The sequence below is a fragment of the Glycine soja genome, chromosome 6 (genome assembly GCF_004193775.1).
Source record: "Glycine soja cultivar W05 chromosome 6, ASM419377v2, whole genome shotgun sequence".
NCBI lineage: Eukaryota > Viridiplantae > Streptophyta > Magnoliopsida > Fabales > Fabaceae > Glycine > Glycine soja.
In genome coordinates, this window is record NC_041007.1 from 23,240,996 (window position 1) to 23,265,704 (window position 24,709).

The 24,709-nt window shown below is 34.6% G+C and overlaps 1 protein-coding gene across 1 annotated transcript; it reads left to right on the forward strand.

Moving 5' to 3' along the window:
- Positions 1–12,450: 12,450 nt before the first annotated feature.
- On the forward strand, positions 12,451–17,966 carry LOC114416717 (methyl-CpG-binding domain-containing protein 11-like). The gene is made up of 3 exons (XM_028381694.1): positions 12,451–12,651; positions 12,760–12,853; positions 16,729–17,966. Exons 2-3 carry the CDS (start codon positions 12,767–12,769, stop codon positions 17,557–17,559), a joined length of 918 nt encoding a protein of 305 aa, XP_028237495.1. The 5' UTR covers positions 12,451–12,651; positions 12,760–12,766; the 3' UTR covers positions 17,560–17,966.
- Positions 17,967–24,709: the final 6,743 nt, after the last annotated feature.

The window sequence follows — 24,709 nt, forward strand, 5'->3', positions numbered from 1 at the left end:
ATTCACAATAGACACAATCATAAGGAAACCTAAAAGTTCAAGAAAAGGTTCACAATCAAAGACTCTCTAAGAATTTTGCATGAACATGTTAAGGACTAATTAACATGAAAGATTTGACTCAAATAAAATAATAGGCTAAAAGAATTTCATAAACTCATGAACAAATGAGTTAGGCAAAGAAACAAGAAAATAAAATTCAGCACAACATAAGAAATCTTATGTGACAAGTTTCATGACTAGACATGACTTCTATGACAAAACTACAATAGGTGAACAAGTCACTCAAGATTTTTGAGGTTTTCTTCTACTTTAATATTTTTGTAAGAATTTTATGATTTAGGTTTCAGCCACAAAAAATAACAAGACAAAACTCAAAGGAACCTAAACTCAACACAATTCATGGTTCAAGAACAAGAACAAGAAATTTGAACCATAGAAAATCAAATCTAGCTTCTATAGCAAGTTTAATCGGTGGAAACTCTAAAGAATCATGTTAAAAACATTTAGCACAAGACATGTGAGGAGATACATGGAGAAAAAAATGAAGAAACAACAATGGAAGAGAAGGTCAAGCAAAAAAATTAATGGAGGTTTAAGGAGCACCTACTTGAAGCTCTTGTGCTCTGATTACCACTTGATGGAAGCTTGCTTGTGGGGCTTCTATGGAGGCTGGATCTTTGAGCTTCAATGAGGTCCTTTAAGGGTGATTTTCCACCATGGAGATGCAGCGGAAGACAAAGTAGAAGAGGTAAGAGGAGGCGCCATCCACTAGAGAATAAGCCATGGAAGAAGGAGCTTCACCACCAAGATGAGCCTTGGATAAGAAGCTTGGAAGGATGCTTCAATGGAGGAAAAGAAAGAGAGAGAGAAAGAGAGAGGGGGGAGCACGAAATTGAAGGAATAAAAGAGGGAGAGAAGTGGAACTTTGAAGTATGTCTCACAAGACTCTCATTCATCAAAGTTACAACAAGTGTTACACATGCTTCTATTTATAGACTAGGTAGCTTCCTTGAGAAGCTTTCTTGAGAAAACTTCCTTGAGAAGCTTCTTTGAGAAAACTTCCTTGAGAAGCTAGAGCTTAGCTACACACACCCCTTTCATAACTAAGCTCACCTCCTTGAGAAGCTTCCTTAAGAAGATTCCTAAAGAAGCTAGAGCTTAGCTACACATACCTCTCTAATAGCTAAGCTCACCTCCTTGAGATGAGAAGCTAGAACTTAGCTACACACCCCCTATAATAGCGAAGCTCACCCCATGACAAAAAACATGAAAATACAAAAAAAAAGTCCTTACTACAAAGACTACTCAAAATGCCCCGAAATACTAGGCTAAAGCCCTATACTACTAGAATGGCCAAAATACAAGGCCTAAACGAAGGAAAAAACCTATTCTAATATTTACAAAGATAAGCGGGCTCATACTTAGCCCATGGGCTCAAAATCTACCCTAAAGCTCATGAGAACCCTAGGGCCTTCCCTTGGATCTCTGGCTCAATCTACTTGGAGTCTTCTATCCAATGCCCTTGCGGGGTAGGATTGCATCAGAGATTGTTCTTTAATTTTGTTGATTTTGTTGGGTATTCTAGATTAATTTTGTTGGGTTTTCTAGTTTAATTTTTTTAGGTTTTCTAGGTTAATTTTGTTATTTTGGTTTTATGTTTTATGTACAACATTGCATGTTTCTCTTTGAATTATAGGTTATGTACAGGTAATGGGTAATTGTTTTTGAAATAGGAGCTTCTTGGCATTTTGTGAATTGAAATCCTTGTTTTTCTCTGCATGTCAAGTTAGTTTTGAAAGTTCGAATTGGAAGTGATAGATTTACCCTTGGTGAGAATTTGATCCATCATCATCTATTTTATTCAGTGTGTTTTGCCCCATTGATTGCTTGCACAATAGCCTTGGCTTGACTCTTGTGTTGATACTTCTTGCATCACATGCATGTTGGGAGATGATTTAGGCATTTTGTTCTTATAAGCCTCTAGCCAAATGAACCTACCATGAATTAATTCCCTTGATAACCCCTTTGAGCCTATGTTCCCCATTTTGTGTTTTGAAGCTCATTACAAGCCTTAAGTGAAAAACTATGATCTCACCCCACCCTTAAGGAATTTTGGAGCTTTGGAATTGTTTTGGGAATAAGTGTGTGTGTGTGTGTGGGGGGGGGGGTATGTTTCATTGGATGATATGTTTTTGTTGGTCATGCTTGATGATGTATTTTGGCCATGCTTGATGTATATACATATATTGCCTAATTGTTGCTTTATTTTTTAAATGCTTTCAATTGCTACTATTCACGTTAAAAAAAAACAAAAAAAGAATGAAGTTGAATACATGAGGTCTTGGTTTGAAGACTTGGATTGGTTTGAGGACTTGGTTGACTTTGTTTTGGGTTTACTTTTTATGCTTAATTTTTAATTTTGGTTTTGGGGTTTACTACTTTTTCTTAGTTCTCACATATTCCTCATTGCTCCTCTACTCCTTTGGGTTTTAGCTACTTATCCCATACTTTCCTCTACCTTGTCCTTGGCCCCATTACAACCTTAAAAGATCTTTTGATCCTCATATGCATGTGTTTGTGGTGTGGTTGTCGATTTTAAAGTCTTGCCAAGTCTATGTGGTGTTTGTTTTCATGGGTGCTCTGAGAGTAAATAGTAACCTAGACACTTGAGAGGTAGAGTGCATATCTTATGAGGCTTTATCACTTTTCATTCTTGAGCTGATTGACTATCTTGCCATGTTTGAGATGCTTGGATGATTTTCATGATTGTCTTGATTCTTTAACTCTCTACGTGTTGGATGTTGCCCATTCCTTTCATTCCTTGAGATTCATTGAGAAATATGTAATTGTTTTTGTGTTTGTTTGTTTCTCTTTAATGTCTCTGGATTTGTTCCTTGCTTTGCTTTTTGATTTTGCCCAGGAGTGCAAAAGGCTAAGTATGGGGGGATTTGATGTGTCATTATTCTCTCCTATTTCTTAACCCTTTTTTTCACCATTTTAATTACTGATTAGCCTTAATTGTCAAATTAATTATGCAGTTTTATCATTTGGGCCTACTTGACTAATTTTGTGTTTTTAATTTTATTTCAGGAGAATTATAAGCAATTGGGCTTGAATCCGGAATTGGGCTTGGACTTGAAGAGAGCAGACAATTTTATTTTATCAAATCTTATCTTATCCAGATTTTATTTCATCTAGATTTTATTTCGTCCAGATTTTATTCCATCCAATCTTATCTTATCTTGTCCAGATTTTATTCCATCCAATCTTATCTTATCTTGTCCAGATTTTATTTTATTTATGGGCTTGGACTTAAAACATATTTGTAAGCTTTGGGGCTGAGGACCTATATAACAACACTAAGGTTTTAGTTTAGGAAGTTTTTTGGAGAGGATAATAATTCTAGGGTTTTAGAATTCCAGTTTTTACTGTTCATGCGCACTGTTCATGTAGAATAAAATTCATTTTCTGCAATTTCGTTTCTGCTTCAATCTACTATTTCGTTTTCTGCTGATTAATGGAAGGCTAAGTCTCCAGTGTTGTTTTCTCTTGAGGATCAAGCACAACTCTCTTTGTGGTTTTGTTATTACTATTGAATACTGATTAGTTTTTCCTCTTCACCAATTACTCTGTATTTGTTGCTAATAATCCATGCATGCTTAGTGCTTGATTAATTGTCTATGCGCTTAATTTACGTTCATGCTTAATGATCAATTTCATTCATGATTAATTGGTGTATGTGTTGCTTAATCACATAATGACAGCCTTATGTTAATTTTCGCTTAGTAATTTAATTTAGGGTTGGATTAAGTGGTTGAACTGGTTAGGGATAAATCCTCGTAACCTAGGATAAGAGACTTGATTGTGAATCAAGGGGAAACAACATGTTTTAATTTTTCTATTTTCTAATTAAAATTTGTTTGTTGTTTAAATTACAAAAACAAACAACCCCCCCCCCCAATTTGTTACTGTTTTATCACTATCTATTATGAACGTTGGTTGACCATTGCCCGTTGGGAGACGACCTAGGATCACTTCCTAGATACTGCATTTTTAATGTTTATTTGATTTGGGTACGGCCTCGATCAGCGGCTCCACAAAAGAATCTCACTTCATGTACTATACTGTTGTCATTTTGCTCACACTAACAAAGGTTTGTGATCATCACAGGTACCAACCACACGATACAAAAATTATGAGGGTGAGTTTATTATAAAAGAAATTAATACAAAAATCAAATAACCTTAATTAGTAAGAAAACATTAACAAATACCATCAGCATACATAAACATCCATTAGTCCAACATACACTCAACAAGTAGTCATCATCCATCCATAATTCCAATCAATCATGCTCATTGAGCAACAAACACTTGTTGTTGAACTTTTACTTGCTTTTTCTTTGGATGAGTGGAACCTCATCTTTATTAGTCTCACTCAAATCCCTTAGCTTCTGATTTGTTGTTTGTTTCTTAGCTAGCTCCCTTGGACTTTTCTTTTTAGGAGTAGTCTTTGGACGCTTGCTAGAAGGATTGAACACAAGAACTTGCTCACATTTTTTCTTTTTTCTATTCTCTTTTTTGAGTAGTTCTTCCTCCTCTTCTTGATTTTGAGTCTATCTTCTTGTTTGCTTATTCATGCATGATTTTATCCACCTTGTTGGCAATGTCAAACTAGGTCAGAGCATCATCTTTATCAATTTGGACATTTGTAATGCGCTTTTGTCTTCTTCTAACAATCTCTTCCTCATCCACTTAAGATATTTCTCTTTATGATATATTGATCTCCAGCCTCATTACCTTGATGCTAACCACATCAAATGTTTATTGTTTGGCTATCATTAATGATGTGATCCTTAGTAGGAGTGGATCACTTGGTACAGGTCACAGAATTTGGATGACGCCACTTCCAGAGGTGGAAGATAAGTCAGGGTAGACGCCACAAGGATTACCTTGATAAGTCCGAGATTGGTTCAATAAGGAACCCAGAGAGAAGCTCTCACAGAAATACACACGTATTTTCTCCAAATATGTTCAAGCTAAGGTGCAATTGAGGTGCAGCTGAAAAGACACCAATTTTATTTAATTAAAATTACAAAGAAAAATACAACAAAAAAATTGGCATAGGCCTTCAAATTAGTTTGGGCCTTCAGCAACAATCAAGATTCTTGGTAGTGCCTCTAGGCCTTCATCCTTCTCAACTTGGGCCTTGTCAAGTATGGCTGATACCATTTGTTGGAGGGTATCCTCTGACTGTTTGGTCCTACTCCTGGTCATAGGTCCTTGCATTTGGACACTTTTGGAATTCTCATCAATTAACCCTATCGCAACCTACCCTTTGACGGGAGGGCAAGGCGAGATAAAAATGTGCGTCTTCCAAAAAAGGAAAACGGGTGGGAGTCTTTGATGTGCCATCATTTTCTTCTATTTTCTAAACCTTTTTTGCACCATTTTAATTACTGATTGGTCTTAATTGTCAATTAATTAGGCAGTTTTATTATTTGGGCTCATTTAGCTAATTTGATATTTTTAATCTAATTTCAGGAATTAATGAAACATTGGGCTTAATCCAGATTTTGGTTGCGGACTTGAAGAGGGCAAATAAAGCAGCGCTTACCTTAGTTAATTTCTAATTAGGAAATTTCACAATTTTATTTTATGTGGTTCAGTGTTTATTTCGTTTTGGGCCAGAGTATTGTAATAGGGCCCAGTGACTTTGAGTGACTCTTTTTAAATAGCAGCCTTGGGATTCGTGCAAGGCATTCTGTTAGACTATTATTCATAGCTTAGGGTTTATGGTTTGGAAGTTTTCTTTTGTTCTAATGCTACTGTTTCGTCCTTAATGCAAATTTCCATTTCCTGCTTCTAATTATAATTTCGTTCTTGTTTCTTCTTCTACTTTCATTTACGTTTCTGTTTTCATTTTCGTTTCTGTCTCATTTACGTTTCTGTTTATTTACGTTTCTGCTTCATGTTTCATTTACGTTTTCTGTTTGAATCTATGGAAGGCTAAATATTCTGGTATTGTTTCCTTCTGAGGACGAAGCCCAACTCTCTTTGAGGTTTCGTTTATAATGTGGTTCCCTGGCAGTTTTCCCTTCACCAGTTAACCCAAATTCGTGAACATTAATCAGTGCACGCTTCGTGTTCGATTAATTGCCTCTGAGCCTAACGTGCGTTCATGCTTAATGGGCGAAGGGCTAACTGGTGTATGTGGTGCCTAATCACGTATTGACAACCCTAAGTTGATTTTCGCTTAGTAAATTGAAATAGGGTTGGATTAAGTGGTTAACTGTTAGGGACGAATTCTCCATAACCCAGGATAAGAGAATGGCTTCTGAATCAGAGGAAACAACCCATTTTTAATATTAGTAGTTTCGTATTGTAGTTTACTTGTTCCGCTCCTTAAATCACAAAACAAACAAAACCCCCCAATCGTTACTGTTACTGCAAGTATATTATGAACATTTGGTTTATCATTGTTTGTTGGGAAACGACCTAGGATCACTTCCTAGTTACTGCATTTTCATGTTTATTTGATTCGGGTACGGCCTCGATCAGTCTCCACCAACATTTATTCGAGGAAAGCGTTAGAAAAACCAAAAAGAGGTCTACGGATTTTGAAAAGAAGGGTTCGGGAGTTGTTTATGCATAGGAAAGGTATTAGCACCCCACGCGCCCGTCACAAGGGATGGCCGCCTTTAATCGAGTCTGCAAAAACGTGACTTCAATATTATTTATTTTCCCTTTTTATATTTTTTATTTATTTTTTGGGGTCGACAAGGGGACTGCCCTTGCTCCTACGTATCCTCAGGTGCGATGAGGAATTCATACCTACGTAGTTCTTTAAGTCTAAATGTTTGTGTGTTAAATTGTTTTTATGTTTTTGAAAGATTCATTTTAATCGCAAACGAAAAGGTCGTTTATGGCGTTGGACCTTGAAATGATGTTTTAAATTTTGAAAAGTGGAGAGAATCTTTAAGGCGTTGGACCTTGAAACGATCTTTTAAATTTGAAAAGCGGAGGGAGTCGTTAAGTCGTTGGACCTTCAAACGATCTCAAGTGATATTTGATAAAAAGAAGATTAGTTGTGAGTTGGTTTTATCTTAGTTTTGTTTATTAACTTCTAATCTTTTTAAAGACAACTTATGGTGCTAATGATCGGTTAAGATTAAACTTTACAAAAGAAAGGAGATTACTGATGATAGAAGAAGGAGATGAATATGCACAAAACAATAAGGGGGACCCCTAAGGGTGCATAGATCATGTTCAAATCCTTAAAAACAAACACTAATCGAATGACAAACGAAGAACACGGAGCGAGAAATGGCATAGGGATTGATCATAGTCATGATTCGGCAGTGCCTCGGCCTTGTTTTCCTCTTCTTTCTTCTTATTCTCTCTTATTTCTCCCAATTCCTTCACTTTTGGACCTTGGACCCTCCCCTCAGCCTCCCTAGCACGCCTATTTATAAGAAAATGGGCACTTGGGGCAATGGAAGCTCGCCTAGGTCAGCTGAGACTTAGCCATGAAGCAATTGGCTCGCCCATGCGAGCTGGTTACTTAACATGGAAGTCTTTTGGTGGCCCAGGCTAGGCAGAGGCTAGCTTGGGTGAGCTAGGGTCCAAGAAACTCAATGACAAGACCTATTTGCCCCCTCCTTTTGGTCTCTTTCTCATTCCTAATCAACACATTGAATGATCCTTCATTTTGTGCGGTAACTAGTGTCGAATAGCACAGTTTGGCTAGCAAGAATCAAAAACATCAATGAATGGCAACCCCCGGACGAAATTAGGGTATGACAAACCCCTAGATCATGATTTCATTTCTTGTTACCTCGTCTAGCTCAGTGCTAAATATCTGATAGACACCTTATTCCTAGAGAAGTTTGTTGACTAGAGTTGCGTAGCAAATGTCTTCAAAATGCTCTTATGCATAAGATGAAAAAGAATGAACTTGTGCAAGTCTGATATAGAGTCCTTAAACCCTATCTTTTGCAAAATGCTTTTGTTACAAATGTTTTGCTAGATGTTTTCTTGATCACACAATAAGATGTATACAACTTTCTTCTTGTCCTCCACTTTAGACAAGTTTTCCTTGTAAAGTAACCTAGAACATGGTCTTCATATGTTTTCTCCCAGTTAATGTGGTATTTGTTTCCTTCCCTTAACCATCCAGTAACTTGAGAGATAGTCTCCATAGACAAGGTTTCCAGGTTTTGAAACTCAGTAATTCTCTAGAATATCCTAATGAGCTCTAGGTGTATGGTTTGTGGTTTGTAGAAATAACTTCTTATGCCATAGTTGAGTAATGTCTCATGCAAATTTAGGCCCATGCTTCCAAATAGGGAATATTGAAGTAGTGCTTGATATGAATAGTAGGCTCATTATTTGTGAACATAGTGGTTGTGTCGATCTTAGGAGTTGTGGCTTGTAACAATAGGCTTCACTCCCACTTGACATGGTTGAAATGTTGAATCTTTCTAGGTGTATGGTTTGTGGTTTATTGAAATAACTACTTATGCCATAGTTGAGTAATGTCTCATGCAAATTTAGGCCCATGCTCTCTAGATAGAGAATATTGAAGTAGTGCTTGATATGAATAGTAGGCTTATTATTTGTGAACATAGTGGTTGTGTTGATCTTAGGAATTATGGCATGTTACAATAGGCTTCACTACCACTTGGCATGGTTGAAAGATTGAATCCTTTTGGGTTAGGGTTTGTGTTTAGGTTACAGAGAAAGCAATGAATGTACGAGAGAGAAGGGCAAGGATTCCTTGATTGATTGAATGGCATTGAAGGGTTTTGAGAAGAGAGAGAAATGGTGGTTTGGTTATTTAGAAGATAAAACGGTTTGTGGGCTTTTGAATTGCAATGATTAGGCGCACCAAACAAGAAGTGACTTAACAGAGACCACTACAATGTTTTCTTACCAAAATGTTGTGTTTTATCTTATTATATAAAATGTTGAAGTTATGAAGACATCCATACATTGGACACACATGAGACATGCAATATGTACATGTAATAGCTTAGGGTCATTAGATGATAAGTCCTCTGAATGTTAAGTTATATTGGACACACATATAAACATTAAATCATTCCTTTACAAAATCCACACCAAGTTGATTTCTTAATAGAATCAATCTTTCTTTAATAAAGGGTTAGGTAAATATGTAAGCAAGTTGATCATCAGTGGGTACAAACTCTAAATCCATTGTCTCTTTCTAAACATGGTCTCTTTTAAATTGATGTTTGATCTCTATATTTGTTTCGTTGAATGCAATATAGGATTTTTAGAAAGACTAATATCAACTTTGTTATCATAGTAGATAGGAATGTTACTCTTATAGATATTGTAGTCTTCTAATTTGTTCTTTACCCATCGAAATTCAGCACAACAACTAGCAGCTAAAATGTATTATGCTTCAACAGTAGATAGTGCAGTTGAGCCTTGTTTCTTGCATATCCAAGATACTAAGTTGCTACTAATGAAGTGATAGCTTCCACTAGTGCTCCTTCTTTCTTAAAGCACAAACCAAGGTTAGGAGTTCAAATAAGATATCTAAAGATTCTTTTAATAGCAATTAAGTGAACTTCCCTTGGTTATTTATGAAATCTTTCACAAAGGCACACACTGAACATAATGTCATGTCTAGACGCAGTAAGATATAGGAGAGACCTTATCATTGCTGTGTATTGGGCTTTGTCAACCTTCTTAGATTCCTCATCCAGTCCAAGATATGTGCTTGGATGCATTGAAGTTTTCATCTCTTTTGCATCATCCATATTGAATTTCTTCACATACTTGGTATGATTAATGTACAAGCCTTTGCTTGTGTTACTTCGTTTGTAGACCAAGGAAAAAATCCAGTTCTCCCATCATGCTCATTTCAAATTTAGTTTGCATTAGCTTAGAAACATTTTCACAAAGAGTTTCATTAGTAGCACCAAACATAATATCATCAACATATACTTGTACTAAAATGAATTGAGAGTCATAGTTCTTGCAGAACAAGCTTGTGTTTACTTTTTCTCTTTCAAAGCCATTTTCTAGTAGAAAAGAACTAAGTTTCTCATACCAAGCTCGATGAGCTTGCTTTAATCCATATAAAGATTTGCTAAGTTTGAAAACATGATGAGGAAAAGTATCACTCCTAAACCAAGGGGGTTGTTCAATATAAACTTCCTCTTGGATGAGTCCACTAAAAAATGTGCTTCTTACATCTATTTGATATAACTTCATGTTACTATGAGCAATAGATGAAAGTAAAATGTGTATTTTCTTAACATAAGAGTGTCATCCTCATTAAGTTCAATCATCAATTTCTCGATACCCAACAAATAGATCAAATATCTCATATTAGCCCTTTCTGCTTGGCCACACATACAACGTGTCCAACTTTATCAAGAGGTTCATAGACATAACTTTTGTTATGTAGAAGGGACAAATCATATCTGCATTACTCACATTCCTCAACTTGATTCATTACAAGCCCAAATATTATCTTTATGATCAACCTGTTACATATACGTTTGATAGCATTAAAGCCTACAACTCCTGCATATAATCCCAAAACTTTGATATTATCTATTTATATTAACATTAGGTTAATGGTAAAACTACATGGACATTTATATTCCATATAGTCGGATCGGATTGGCTTCTAGGCTTAAGGACATTTTTGTAAAGTTCTATTTAATTAAGGATATAATTGTAATTTTACTCAATTTCATTTAAAATAATTTATAAATTAAATAAAATAATCTCACCAAATTTATTCTACACAAACATATAATTTATATCATTTTTCTAAACTAAAATAACATGAGCTAAGCCTATACAATAAACTAAGGGCATTTTAGTTATTTTCTATAGGAATTTCCATAATTTCCAAAAAATCAATTTTATTGTTCTAATATTAACCTAATCTCAAAATTCATTTTTTATTTATTTCTAAATTTAAATATTTATAGTAATTTATTTTCAATAAGTTTACTATGTTTAGTCTCTAATTTTTTTAGGATTTTTGTTTTAATTCTTTGACTTTTTTCTTTCTTATCAGTCGATATTCTTTAACTTTTTCAATTCTTATTTTTTTTTCATTAAATGTCTAAAAGTAAGAACCAAAAGAAAAAAAAAACCAAAATACAAAAAATAGTAAAAAAAAAGAGACTAAAAATAAAATCCTAAAAAAATTTGGGACTAAAAAGACAACAAATCTATTTTAGTTTATGACATTTAGGGATAATTTAATCTTTTTTCATAATCTAATCTAAAAAAATTAATAGCAATCAAAACTAGATAGTATATATCATTCTTAGCACAATGATGTCTCTCAATTTTTTTAAAATCCTACCTAAATACTAAAAAATAAGTCACTGCAAAAACAAAAATAATAGAAAAAATAATAAGTATAAGTAAGAGTATTTTTGTTTTACTACAAAAGTAAGAGCATCTATCCTATTAATCTATACTCTTTATTGGTGTCCATAATATTTTTTTTTATAATTTTACACTTTTTATAATTTTACCCTTTTATAATTTTTAAACCTTTAAAAAAATTCTAATTCTTTTTTTTTTTTAATTTAAAATATGTAAAGAGACAGAGATTGCCTCTCTCCTCCTAATTATAATAATGATACTCAAATTAACCAAATTTTGTTTTCTTTCATCTATCTTAAATTATTAACTCCTTAAAAAAATGTTAAACTATTAACTATCTTCATTTTATTTTGTATACCTTTTACCTTCATCTGTAAATTAAATTTTAGTATTTTCTAAAACATGAATTTTAGAAATAAGTTTATATTATAGTTTAAATTGTTTTTATTATATATATATATATATATATATATATATATATATATATAAAGTATAATTTATACATATACTTATCATAAAGTTTAATTATGATATAATTAATTTTTTTAATTATTTAAAATATTACAAATTTTATAAGAGATATAAAGAATTATTATCCTATCCTATACAAGTAAAAAAAAAAAACTAGTACTAGAAATACAGAAGTAATAAGAAAAAGGGACAGTTGGAGGAATAAAAGGTTATTTCCTTCGATCTTAATTATAATATTTAAAAAAATACTTTTTTTTAATAAAGTTATTTTTTAAGTTTTAGATATATTAATTTTTTTACATATCTTTATTTAAATATTATCTCTTTAAATATTAATGAGAAATAATAAAGTGAATAGAAAGATAAGGAAAGATAATTTTAAAATAATAATATAAATAATGCAATAAATTAAATTAATTATTTTTTTAATAAATATGAATCAGTTGAAATGATATTATAATTAAAATCCAATAGAGTAAAAGAAATAAAAAATAGTGCATAAAACAAAAGTAAATAAAAAAATAAGAAGAAGGGACAGGTGGCAGGAGGATAGAGCACCTTGACGCTACTGACTAGTAAGTGATGCCTAACACACAAATCGAATCGACCTGAACTGCTTCTTCAAATTTTTTTCTGGTGATTCTACAACCTGTCCTAACTCTCAACCCTCTTCCTCTTAATTAATCTATTCCTCTTTATCCTCCTCTGAACCTCAAACACCAAAACAAAGCATTACAATTCTCAATTTCACATAAACACCAGAATTGATAAAAACACATAACAAAAAAAAAAAGTTAGTTTTTCCTGTTTCTTTTAAAATTTCCTCGTTCATGTTTTATCATTTTCTTCAAATTTTTTATTTCCAAAAATAAGGGGAAATTTTTCGAGCTAAATTTTGCAGGTGAAAAATGGCGAGCGCAGTGGAGAAGGAGGGTGGCGCGAGCGAGGAAACTTTGTCTTTGGAGCTTCCTGCTCCACCTGGTTGGAAGAAGCAGGTTTTCCACTCTTTCTTCTGTTTCTCCTTTTCTGTGTTTTTTTTTTTTTTGCAGTGTTTCGCTTTGACTATTTCGTTTTGTTGAAGTTCGCTGCTAAGTGCTAAGTTACCGTAATTCGTTGGTTTTGTTGTGTTATCCTTCTTACTTTGGCGTCGATGTGATGCCGAGCCTCGGAGACGATACATGAATTAGGGCTTTTTGTGAATTTGGCTAGTTTGTGTCGAATTGTGTCATTTTGAATTCATGTGCTTCGAAATTGCTGGAAATGCATCCAGAAAAAGTATCTACCAGACGAGTGTCAAGTGTCTGTTAGGGTTTTGTGGTCGCGCCCAATATTTTTCGATATTAAAAAAGGTGTTTTGATTGATTCTATTGAGTCTTATGTAAATATATCCGTAGACACGTTTATCACCTTTATTTGCGAAGTTGGTAATTTATTCCAAGATGTGTTTTTCGTTCAGCACTGCTTGACTTTTAAGTAGGACTGCTCAATTTTTCAGGCCATGTAGGACCGATGCGCATTATATTTAAATTTAAAATTTTAATTAATGTATATTTTGGCTTACTTTAGTTTTCTATTTTTTTAAAATCCAGTAATAAGGGGTTATTGCTAGATTGTTTTTAGCGTATGTGTTTATTGCACTGAACTTGTTTAAATTTGTCTGCCATCATATTAGCTGCTGTAGGTGGTTATATATCAGGATAGTGATTTGTATTTTCTAGCAGTGAGAAAAGAAGAAAAGCTACAGAAATTTGCAAAATGTCTAGAATCATTTTATGTTTGAGATCCAACCCAATTTTGCATTCTCAGATCCTGGTACTTAATCAGGGATGGATCAAGAAGTCTATCAAAGGGGGGGGGGGGGGGGTGGAACTTTTTTTTTCTTGTTTAACAAATAATTATTTAATAAATAATCACTTCTATAAAAACATTTACTGTGGTGTACAATAATAACTAATATATATTTATAATATCTTTAGTGGAAGTCACATTTATAGATTTACTATGATAACTGTTTTTATATGTTCTCATTAAGTTTCAGTAATCTTCATTAACTCTCATTAACAACATATACAAACCACATATAAAAGTAAATGACCAATATGGGACGCAAGCCATTCAATCTTGCTAGTTCAATAAAAAATTGTCACAGTTCAAGTTGGCTGTGGATAAACCTGATCAACTAGTTATGAACAAGTTGACCATATATGTATGTATGTAAAGCCTGAAGGAGGGGGGATTGGAATTCCTGCCTTCCCCCCTCTAAATCTGTCCTTGTTTAATCTTATGTTCTTATGATGTTCTACTAGCTCTCTTATACTGAGCTGATTATCTGATTTTTATGTAGCATTGATCTCACATCAAATCACAGGGCATTAAATAATTCAGCAGATTATACACTTTTTGACTTTAGTTATTTTGAATATATCGCATTACTGGTTGTGCTGAAAATATTTTGGAAGCTCTGTGTTACTCTAGATCTGCTCTTTTAAGTTGGTGAGGTTGGACTTCAAGCCACTGTTAAGATTGTGTAATGCATGATCTTATACATCAGGGCCCCCCTTACAGAAGATTCGTTCTTGCCCTTTTCTTTTTTCACTCTGTCATTCTATACTTTTTTTTCATGATTGGTTTAGAGATCCAACCCAGTCTGAAAAGGGGTGGGTCCTAACAATTTGGTCCGACCTGCCGGATCCGAAGGTGCCATGGATAATCGAGTGAGCTCACTAGAGAAACTGACCAGCGAGCATGGGGCGAAACTGCCAGAGCTGAAATGCAACATTGGCTACATCAAGGAACATGTGCCAGACATGAAACAGATCAAAGATATCTTGGAGTGCATGATGACCAAGAAAAAGAAACCAAGTACCAGCAGGTACCCTAAAGTAGCAATTCTCCTTTCACCTTGGAACTCCAGTTGACAAATACAAAATCAGAATCTGCCCTCTATTACTGCCTCAAGGGCTTATTTATATACTTCTCCTAATTACTGCCCTATACAACTATTGATTTCCCCTTTTTGCCCTTCCTCCTATAATAAACCGGCAGGGTTTGTTTGGGCAACTCAGGCACTGGTCTAACACTTTGCAGCTGCTCTTTGTTTTCACTGTTGCTGTACAGCTGTTGTCACCCCCCTCTTGCTGTCACAGACCTCCCAGTACTCCTACATTTGTGTTCTCTGCCTTCTTAGATAGGGATTTAGGGTTTCAGTTGCACTTTCAAAACAGCGGGGGCACTCAACTAGTACTTAGCAGAGAAGTTTATGGGTCCTAGGGTTTCAAGGGAATTGAGCCCTATTTATAGCTATTTAAGGTTGTTATACACTAACCCTATTAAACACTTGCATACCCCTGAAAAATTAATTTCAATCTTTGAACTGTGCATAATTAGAGGGAATATGTGTGTATGTTTTATAAACACATAGAAGATCAATGTATTTATTTTCTTTTGACAATTTTTGGGACCACTTGCTACTTGACAGTATTCTTTTTTAATTTATTAATTACTGCAATTCAAGTTTAGGAAATAGTTTCTAACTTCATATGCCCTCCATGTGAATTTTTTTGTATTGGTTTCTTGGTCATTGTACAAGCCTTGGATATTGTTAAATCTTGATCTTTTCTGTGTTGTTATGCACTATTATTATACTGAGCTAGGGACTGAAGAGGGATTTGGGTTGTAGAACCATGCATACATGACAATGAGGGTATGAAGGGGAAAGGGTTTGAAGCAAATGATGAAAGGAAGGAAAGGTAGGAGAGAGGACATTCAGTCTTTATTTTGAGTTTTGCGGCCTTTGGGCTGGTGGCAGGTTTTTGCAGACCGTTAAAATTTTGCAGTGTTCTATCTTTTGTTTTTTTTTTTTTTTTTTTGTGGTTTCTGATATTTGTAATTGGGGTTTATCCCTATATATCGGTAGTAAAATATTTAGTTCCTATCACACACCATTTCATGAACTTTCACCCTTTCATGAACTTTCACCCTTCCCAAGTATTACCTGAATGAAAGATTGACAGAAGGAAAGAAAACCCTTCTGAGTTGACAGGGTTAATTTAGTACCTTGCATGTCATTTCCTGTAGTTTAATAATAAAAACTGCTAGTTTGTTAGAGCCAATGATGATTGACTAGGCACCAATTCAGAGTGCACATGGAAGAATGACTCTGCCCCAATAAAGGCAACATATTATTTTTATGATTTGGAAATAGAAAGATAATGATGGATGGATGTGGACATATAATATACAACCTAAGTAGGATATCTATGAAACGTAGTTTTATCACTTTTTCTTTCCTTTTTTTTTAATTCTATATAATTTGGTGAAACTAAACATTGAAACCAAGAGTTAGAGGTCAAGCTCTGAAAAACCATGGAAGTCATTATAAAGTGGTTGTCATATCTTGTGTATATATAGAGAGGAGGGATCAACTTACTCCAAGAGTTACTCTTTAAGAGTTACTCCCTATCCTCATCCTTCATTTTCTTGAAATTTAAAGTAGTTAATCTTAACCATTAGATTTCAAGAAAATCAATGGTGAAGACGAGGAGTAATTATCTTAAAGTTACTCTTGGAGGAACTTGATCCCTCCATATATATATATATATATAACTGAGCAGAACAATAATTTTCTCAAGAGATTTGCTCTTTATATCTTTGATGTTACTGTAACTTTCTATTTGCAAGAGTACCATACTAATGGCTCTAATTGTAATTGTGATGTGAAAGTAGTGAATAGAGCTTTATTCTTAACGTTAGGTTCTACTTTAAGAAGTCAATAACGACCAAAATCTTGTATGTGTTTTATGATTGTTGTTTTGTTGCTTGCTTTTTCCTGTAAGATGATTCACAAATCATATACTGTATTTCATTGCAGTTCATTCCAAAGAAAGCTGGTACCCCAAAGAAAAACGAGATTGTGTTCACTGCACCAACAGGAGAGGAGATCAATAACAGGAAGCAGCTGGAAAAATATTTGAAAGCACACCCTGGAGGCCCAGCTGTATCAGAATTTGACTGGGGCACTGGTGAGACCCCAAGAAGATCTACAAGAATCAGTGAGAAGGCCAAGGCAGCTCCTCCAACACAGAGGGAGCCCCCAAAGAAGCGTACTAAAAGATCATCAGCTTCACAAAAGGAAATTTCCCAGGAAGAAAAAGAAGAGGAGACCAAGGAAGCAGAGATGCAAGAAGCTGATGACACCACTAAGGGTGATAATGATATAGAGAAGGAAAAGGTTGTTGTAAACGAAAATCATGACAAGAGTGTGGAAGATACAGATGTCAACAAATCCACTCGTTATGGAGAAGAAGCTAAAGCTGGAGAAAACGTTGAGGTACCTATTGAAGAGGAAAAATCCAATGCTGCTGATGGAGAACTACCTGCATTAAAAGATAAAGCTGATGACAAAGTAACTGAGGGCTCTGAAGTTTTTCTGAGAAAGGATGAAGAAAAGATTGAGCAACCACAGGAAGAGACAAAAGAATATAGTGGATTTGGGGAGCCAGAGAAATTGGAAACATGCACTACTGCAGACAAAACGGTTGAAGTGGAAGGAGTGAATAAAGAGGATCACGTCAAAAGTACTCATGAATTTGAAGTTGGGGAAATAGAAGGAACAAAAGTGAACGGTGAAGAACATCACAAGCTTGATGAGATAAACAAGGCCGAAGCAGAGTTGACTGTGAATGGCACTCACGAGAGCTGAACTGGTGAGGTCAAAAGCCTGGAGCAGGGAATAGATTAATAAGCTCTCCGCTTCCCTCCTCTCATTCTGACCCCTTTAGATCTGTTTGAAATGACTGTAGTTTTTGTTAATGTTATTTCTCTGATTGTTTATTGAAATAACAATATACAATTATAGAGCATAGCCCTATCATGTACCACCCTTGGGTGTATTGGACAGACGTGTAGCTTCTAGTTGCTTTTGTAACATTATGTTGTAAGATGTGATATGGACCTGTAATCATATATGTAAGGAAGTGATCCTATATATTATCATAGGTGATTAGGGGTGGAAATAGGCCAGGCCAAACTTTGAAAGGCTTGAGCCTAACTTACGATGAATCTTTGAGGCTTGAGCATGACCTATAGCCTATCAAAGACTTTTATTTTGACTCGGCCTGATCTTTTTAAAAGTCTGGCCTGGCCTGGCCTGGCTTGATAGTTTTTTTAAAAGTCTTCTTCACAATAAATATTTAATATTTTATGGAGTAGGAACGTAATAGGAAAGTTAAAGAAAAAGGAAAGTCAATCAAAATAATGAGGAATATAAAAGGGCACATGACTCACACCTAATTTTTGTGTTCAAAAAATAATATTATATATTGGTACCTGATCGAGGTCGTACCCGAATCAAATAAACATGAAAATGCAGTAACTAGGAAGTGATCCTAGGTCGTTTCCCAACGAGCAGTGACAACTAGTCACTTAAAAAGTTGTGACTTTTGAAAAAATATTCAGAAACAAGTCACCTTAAGAATTATGACTTTTGGAAATTTATTTTTCGAAATCAGTCACTAGTAATCAATTACCATCATAGTGTAATCGATTACACATCAACAGATGTGACTCTTCATGTTTAAATTTGAAAAATCAAAACGTTTAGAAACACTGGTAATCGATTACAAGTATTGTGTAATCGATTAGACAAGTTTAAAATGATTTGAAAATGTTTTATCACTAGTTGTGACTCTTGAAATTTGAAATCTAACATTTTAAAATATTGGTAATCGATTACATGCTCATGGTAATCGATTACAGCTTTGTAAATCAGTTTTGAAAAACAATGTTGGCTACTGGTAATCGATTACCAGAAAGTAAAACTCTTTGGTTAAAGATTTTGTGAAAAATTCTTGTGCTACTCAATGTTTTGAAAAACTTTTAGTACTTATCTTGATTGAGTCTTTTCTTGATTCTTGAATCTTGATCTTGATTGTTCTTGAATCTTGATTCTTGAAACTTGATTGAATCTTGAAACTTGATTATTCTTGAATCTTGATTCTTTGAAATTTGATTCTTGAAGCTTTTTGACTCCTGATTCTTTGGAACTTGCTTAACTCTTGATTCTTTGGCATCACCAAAATAATCTTGGAAGTCATTGCTTCCACAAAATGAACTTTGTTTGAATGAGAAACTTTTGTTTACCTTGTTGCAAGTGGATATGATGGCTTGTGCTTGACACTTGGTTGTCGTAACCTACCCTTCGGCGGGGGTGCGAAAAGGCTAAAATAGATGGGCCAATGCATTTGTATCCAAGGGAGAAAACGAATGGAGTCGCCACTAACATTTATTTGAGGAAAAAATTAGAAAAATCAAAAAGAGGGTTTGCGGATTTTGAAAATAAGGGTTTAGGAGTTATTTACACACAGGGAAGGTATTAGCACCCCTCATGCCCGTCACAAGGGACGACAACCTTTAATCAAGTGTGCAAAACATGACTTCAACATTATGTATTTTCCTTTTTATATTTATTATTTTTTTTGGGGGTCGACAAGGGTGTTGCCCTTGCTCCTACGTATCCTCAGGTGCGATGAGGAATTCAGATCTACGTAGTTTTTTAAAGTCTGAAAGCTTGTGTGTTACATTATTTTCATTTTTTTTGAAAGATTGATTTTAACTATGAACAAAAGTCGTTTAAGGCATTGGACCTTGAAATGATCTTTTGATTTTTGAAAAGAGGAGAGAGTCATTTAAGGCGTTGGGCCTTGAGACGATCTTTTGTTTTTTTTGTAAAGAGGAGAAAATCGTTAAGGCGTTTGACCTTGAAACGATCTCAAGTGATATTTGATAAAAAGAAGTTAATTATGAGTTGGTTTTATCTTGGTTTTTGCTTATTAACCTTCAACCCTTTTTTTAAGATAACTTGCGGCACTAATGATCAGTTAAAACTTACTTTACAAAAGAAAAGCGATTACCGATGATAGGAGAAGGAGATGAAGATGCACAAAACAATAAAGAGGACCCCTAACGGTCCATAAATCATGTTCAAAACCTTAAAGACAAACACTAACCGGACAAAGAACGAAGAATGATCATGGTCACAATTTGGCAGTGATTTAGCTTGTTTTTCTCTTCTTTCTCTCCAATCCTTCATCGCTGGACTTCAGAACCTCCCCCTCAGCCCCTCTTCACGCTTATTTATAGCAAAACAAGGCATTTGGGGTCATGGCAGCTCGCCCAGGCGAGCTATTACTTCAACCTGAAGCAACTTTTTACTTCACCATGAAGTTATTTGGTGGCCCAGGGGAGCCAGAGGCTAGCCTGGGCGAGTCAGGGTTCAGAAAAAGCCTTAAAATGACCCTTTTGCCCTATCCTTTGGGTATTTTCGCATCTTTGATCAAAACATTGAATGATCATCTGTTTCGCACTACAATTGGCGTTTAACACCGCAAGTCGACTAGCAAGGATCAAAAGATCAACAAACGATAGTCCCCAGACGAAATTAGGGTATGCCATTGGTTTAATGAATAGCATGAAATACCATGTCCAAGACTGTAACAACAATGTACATCCTCCCAATTTTTTGTATGTGGGATAAATTGCCCTACACATTTCTCTGTACAAATGTGCTAAACATGTTGAACCCCCAGTTGTAGATACATCAGGTGAACTCCGTTCTTTGACTTGTATGGCATCAGCACCCCACCAATCAACCCTAAAATGCTGCCCTACAATGGGCTACTAATTGTTGTAGTATGGGTTTTGCTGGGAGACTCAACATATTTTCTTTTAACCATTTTAGTTTAAGTGTTGATCCCACTTGTGAATTCTTTGAGGAATAACACCTATATATTTTGCACACATTTGTTTCCAATCATAATATGTTGGGCTAGGAACTGGTCTTCTGTCAATGTGTAAATCAAGTTGAATGTGATTGTGCTTTCACCAATAGAAAAATGAAACGTGTGTGACTCAGGTCTCTACCTTTCAACCAAAGCAGTCACTAAAGCATCATTGATTTTAACATGTCCAAGCTTTGCAACATTTGAAGAAGGCATAGCTGAAGCATATGACTGGATTACATTGTTTGTTACCTACAAAAATCAAAATATTAACAACATCATTATCTGTGAATCATAACATAATTAACATTCAATCAAAAAAATGTATTATTTACTTTTCCAAATCTATGAAGGCGTTGTTTTCAAAGAGAAGCAGCTATAGATTCCATGGTTTAGGCTTAGGTACTAACGTCAAGAAGAAGTTAAAGAAGGATGTATGAGAATGAGAGAAAGTGAGGTTGTGAGTTAGTGTACCCATGACGGAAATGCAATGCATGCATTGTATTTATAGAAAAAATCTAATAGTAGCACAACTCATTCAGTGATATCTTAGTTGTTGATTTTGTCAATGGGATCTTGGTCGTTCAATGTGCATTACTCCAACTAGTGATATCTAGGCCATTGATTTTGTCGATATGATCTTGGTCGCTTAACGTGATTTCTCCAATCAGTGATATCTAGGCTATTGACTTTGTCGGTGGGATGTTGGCCTTTAACATGCATTGCTCCAATCAGTGATATCTAGGTCATTCATTTTGTTGGTGGAATCTTGGTTGTTCTTTTGAAGTGTAAGTGACAAGTCATTAAAAATTATAAATATGGTTTGCACTGAGACATTCAGATCCATCACCTCAATCAGAAACCTTTCTACTACCCTAAACCCTAAATCATGACTTCATCATCAGTCAATGCGATTGTGTACTACAATGCCGCCATCATAACAACTAAACATGATTCAACGTTTGTAAGAAGTTCACCAAAGATCATTGAACTTGACAACAAAATGTCACTTGATGCCTTGAAAAAAGCCATTGGAAACAAGATTAGTCTACCAAATGGTAAAGTGGTCAATGATATACATTTTTTATTACCTGTATCATTTGTTGGTGATTGTGGCCAGTGCAGGGCATGCATGTTGAACGATGGTGAGGACATAATGACTATGTTTTCTATGTTCAAGCAAATCTCCAAGCTCACATGCTTGGAGTTATATATTACCACTGCATACACACCCACACAGACATGTGCACATCCACCACCAATTTCTGCACGTTCTTTGAATTTGGGGGGTTTGGATGAATACCTCGATGACACACTAAACCTTGAATCGAGTTTTGAAGAAAAAACCTCCCAATTTATTTGATTTTTATTTTATTATTTAATGATTTGTAGTCGTCATGTGTGTTTTTCATTGTTGTATTTCTGAGTTGTTGTCATGTATGTTTTAATGCCAAAAGTTTGAGGTATGGATTAAAATCATGAAGTTTTGTTAATTTTTTCTTATTTTTGGCCACTTTATTAATGCATTTGAGGGCCAAATCGAGACCCTAAAGTTGTCTTAATGGCTTTGGTGACATAAAAACTGTGGGAATAAACATTATTTTAATAAATATAGCTGATACAAATAAAAATTTAAGTGCCCAAACTTGCCCTCATGGATTAAAATCTTGAAGTTTTAGTAATTTTTTCTTGTATTTGGCCACTTTGTTAATGAGTTTGAGGGCTTAATCAAGACCCAAAATTTATCTTAATGAATTTATTGACATGAAAATTATGGGAATGAAACATTATTTTAAGAAAAATAGACGATACCAATAAAAATATAAGTGCCCAAACTTGCCCTCATGGATTGAAATCTTGAAGTTTTAGGATTTTTTTTCTTTTTTTTGGTCACTTCGTTATTGTGTTTGAAGGCTGAATCGAGACCCTAAATTTGTCTTAATGACTTTACTGACATGAAAATTATGGGAATGAAACATTATTGTAACAAAAATAGCTGGTACAAATAAAAGTCTAAGTACCCAAACTTGCCCTCATGGATTGAAATCTTGAAGTTTTACTAATTTTTTCTTGTTTTTGGCCACTTTGTTAATGCATTTGAGTGCCGAATCGAATCCAAAAGTTGTTTTAATGGCTTTATTGACATGAAAAAAATGGGAATGAAACATTATTTTAACAAAAATAGCTGATACAAATAAAAATCTAAGTGCCCGAACTTGCCCTCATGGATTGAAATCTTGAAGTTTTACTATTTTTTTCTTATTTTTGGCCACTTTGTTAATGCATTTGAGGGTCGAATAGAGACCCAAAAGTTGTGTTAATGGCTTTATTGACATGAAAACAATGGGAATGAAACATTATTTTAACAAAAATAGATGATACAAATAAAAATCTAAGTGCCTAAACTTGTCCTCATGGATTGGAATCTTGAAGTTTTACTAATTTTTTCTTGTTTTTGGTCGCATTCTTGACCTCGGTCCATGTTTGTAGCACAAACTCCAACCTTAGTATATTAACTGAACCATGGATACTAACCTTGACCCTAACCCTAGGTCAAAGACACCTTTTCTCTACGACAGTGCATTAGAAACATTTTTACTTTATGTCAGTGCGTTAGAGACACTTTTGCTTTACGCTAACACGTCAGAGATACTTTTGCTTTACGCCAATGCGTCAAAGACACTTTTGATTTATGCATGTGTGTCAGAGACAGTTTTGGTTTATGGCAGGGAATCTAATGCTTCAAACCCTTAACCTTGACCTTAAACCCTACACCTACATTGAAAAGCCCAACCCTAATATAATCATTGAACCCTATTATTAAGAGGATATAAAACTTCTTTTCTCTGATGGTTCTTCTTTGAAATTATTTTTTTATGAAAAAATTGTTATATGAATAAACTATTCAATATTCACACAATAGTCAACAACTAGATAGCATCCATGGTTTCTTTTCTTCTTTTTCTCTTACTCACAAGTTCACAATTTTATCCTCATTTATTCACGTAAGGGAATCCAATGCTTTGATAAGTGCCAAATTTAAGTTATTTTTGGGATTAAATTGTTAGCACTTATCCTTTAATTGTAATAATTTTATTATAAACTACCCTTAAAACTAGTTGTAACTATATATTGTACATTTACTAATATTGTTGTTTAAATATGAAAGATTCATCCATGATTTTGTAGGTTTTGATGGTTGTTTGTTAGATCCAGAAACAAAGCTAAAAGGAAGGGCAAAATGATTTTTTCATGAAGATTTCTAACCCTAAATTCGCCTAGGCTAGCATCTAGCTCGCCTGGGCTAAGAGAAAACTTCAGCTCTAAGCAAGCCACTCGCCTGGGCGAGCTGATACCTTCAGCCCTAAACAAGCAGCTCGCCTGGGCAAGTTTCCCTTGCACTAAATGGCTTTTTTCTATAAATAGCCATGCATGGGAAGAGGAAAAGATCCAGCAACCTGAAAGTTGAGAGAAAAACATAGAAGAAGAAGGAGAAGAGGAAAAGTGGAGCTGAGGCGCTGCAGAGTTGTGACCGTGGATCATTTTCTCTGTCATTTCTCTTGTTAGTCTTGTGCTCTGCACAATGATCAATTAGTTTTTCTTAAGGATTGGATGTATCCCTTTTGATATTATATATGTATTAATATTTTCTACTCATTATTGGTAATTTCATTCTACTCTTAATGTTTGTCTCTATTTGATCAATAGTGTCATGAAATTGGATTTTAAGTGAGACTAAAAAGTAATCTTAGAATATGAATCGAATGATTTTACTCTTTATGTTACATTGCTAGGAATAAAGCATAACGTTTTGATTGTAAAAAGCATGAGAATATAATTTTAATGTTGGGATATTTACTGTATATGCGAGGGATCGATCTGAAGTAAATGCTCTTAGGTTCCAAGTGCGAGGAATCGACTTGGGATAATTATGTGTGCATCAGTAATGTTAGAAAATGATTTATACATGTTAATCTTATTAAGATACTAAAGGTATGAATGATGAAATCTAATCCTATGTTTTCTTGAATTAATTTAAATCGTTTATGTAATTTCCGTATTTTCGACGCATTG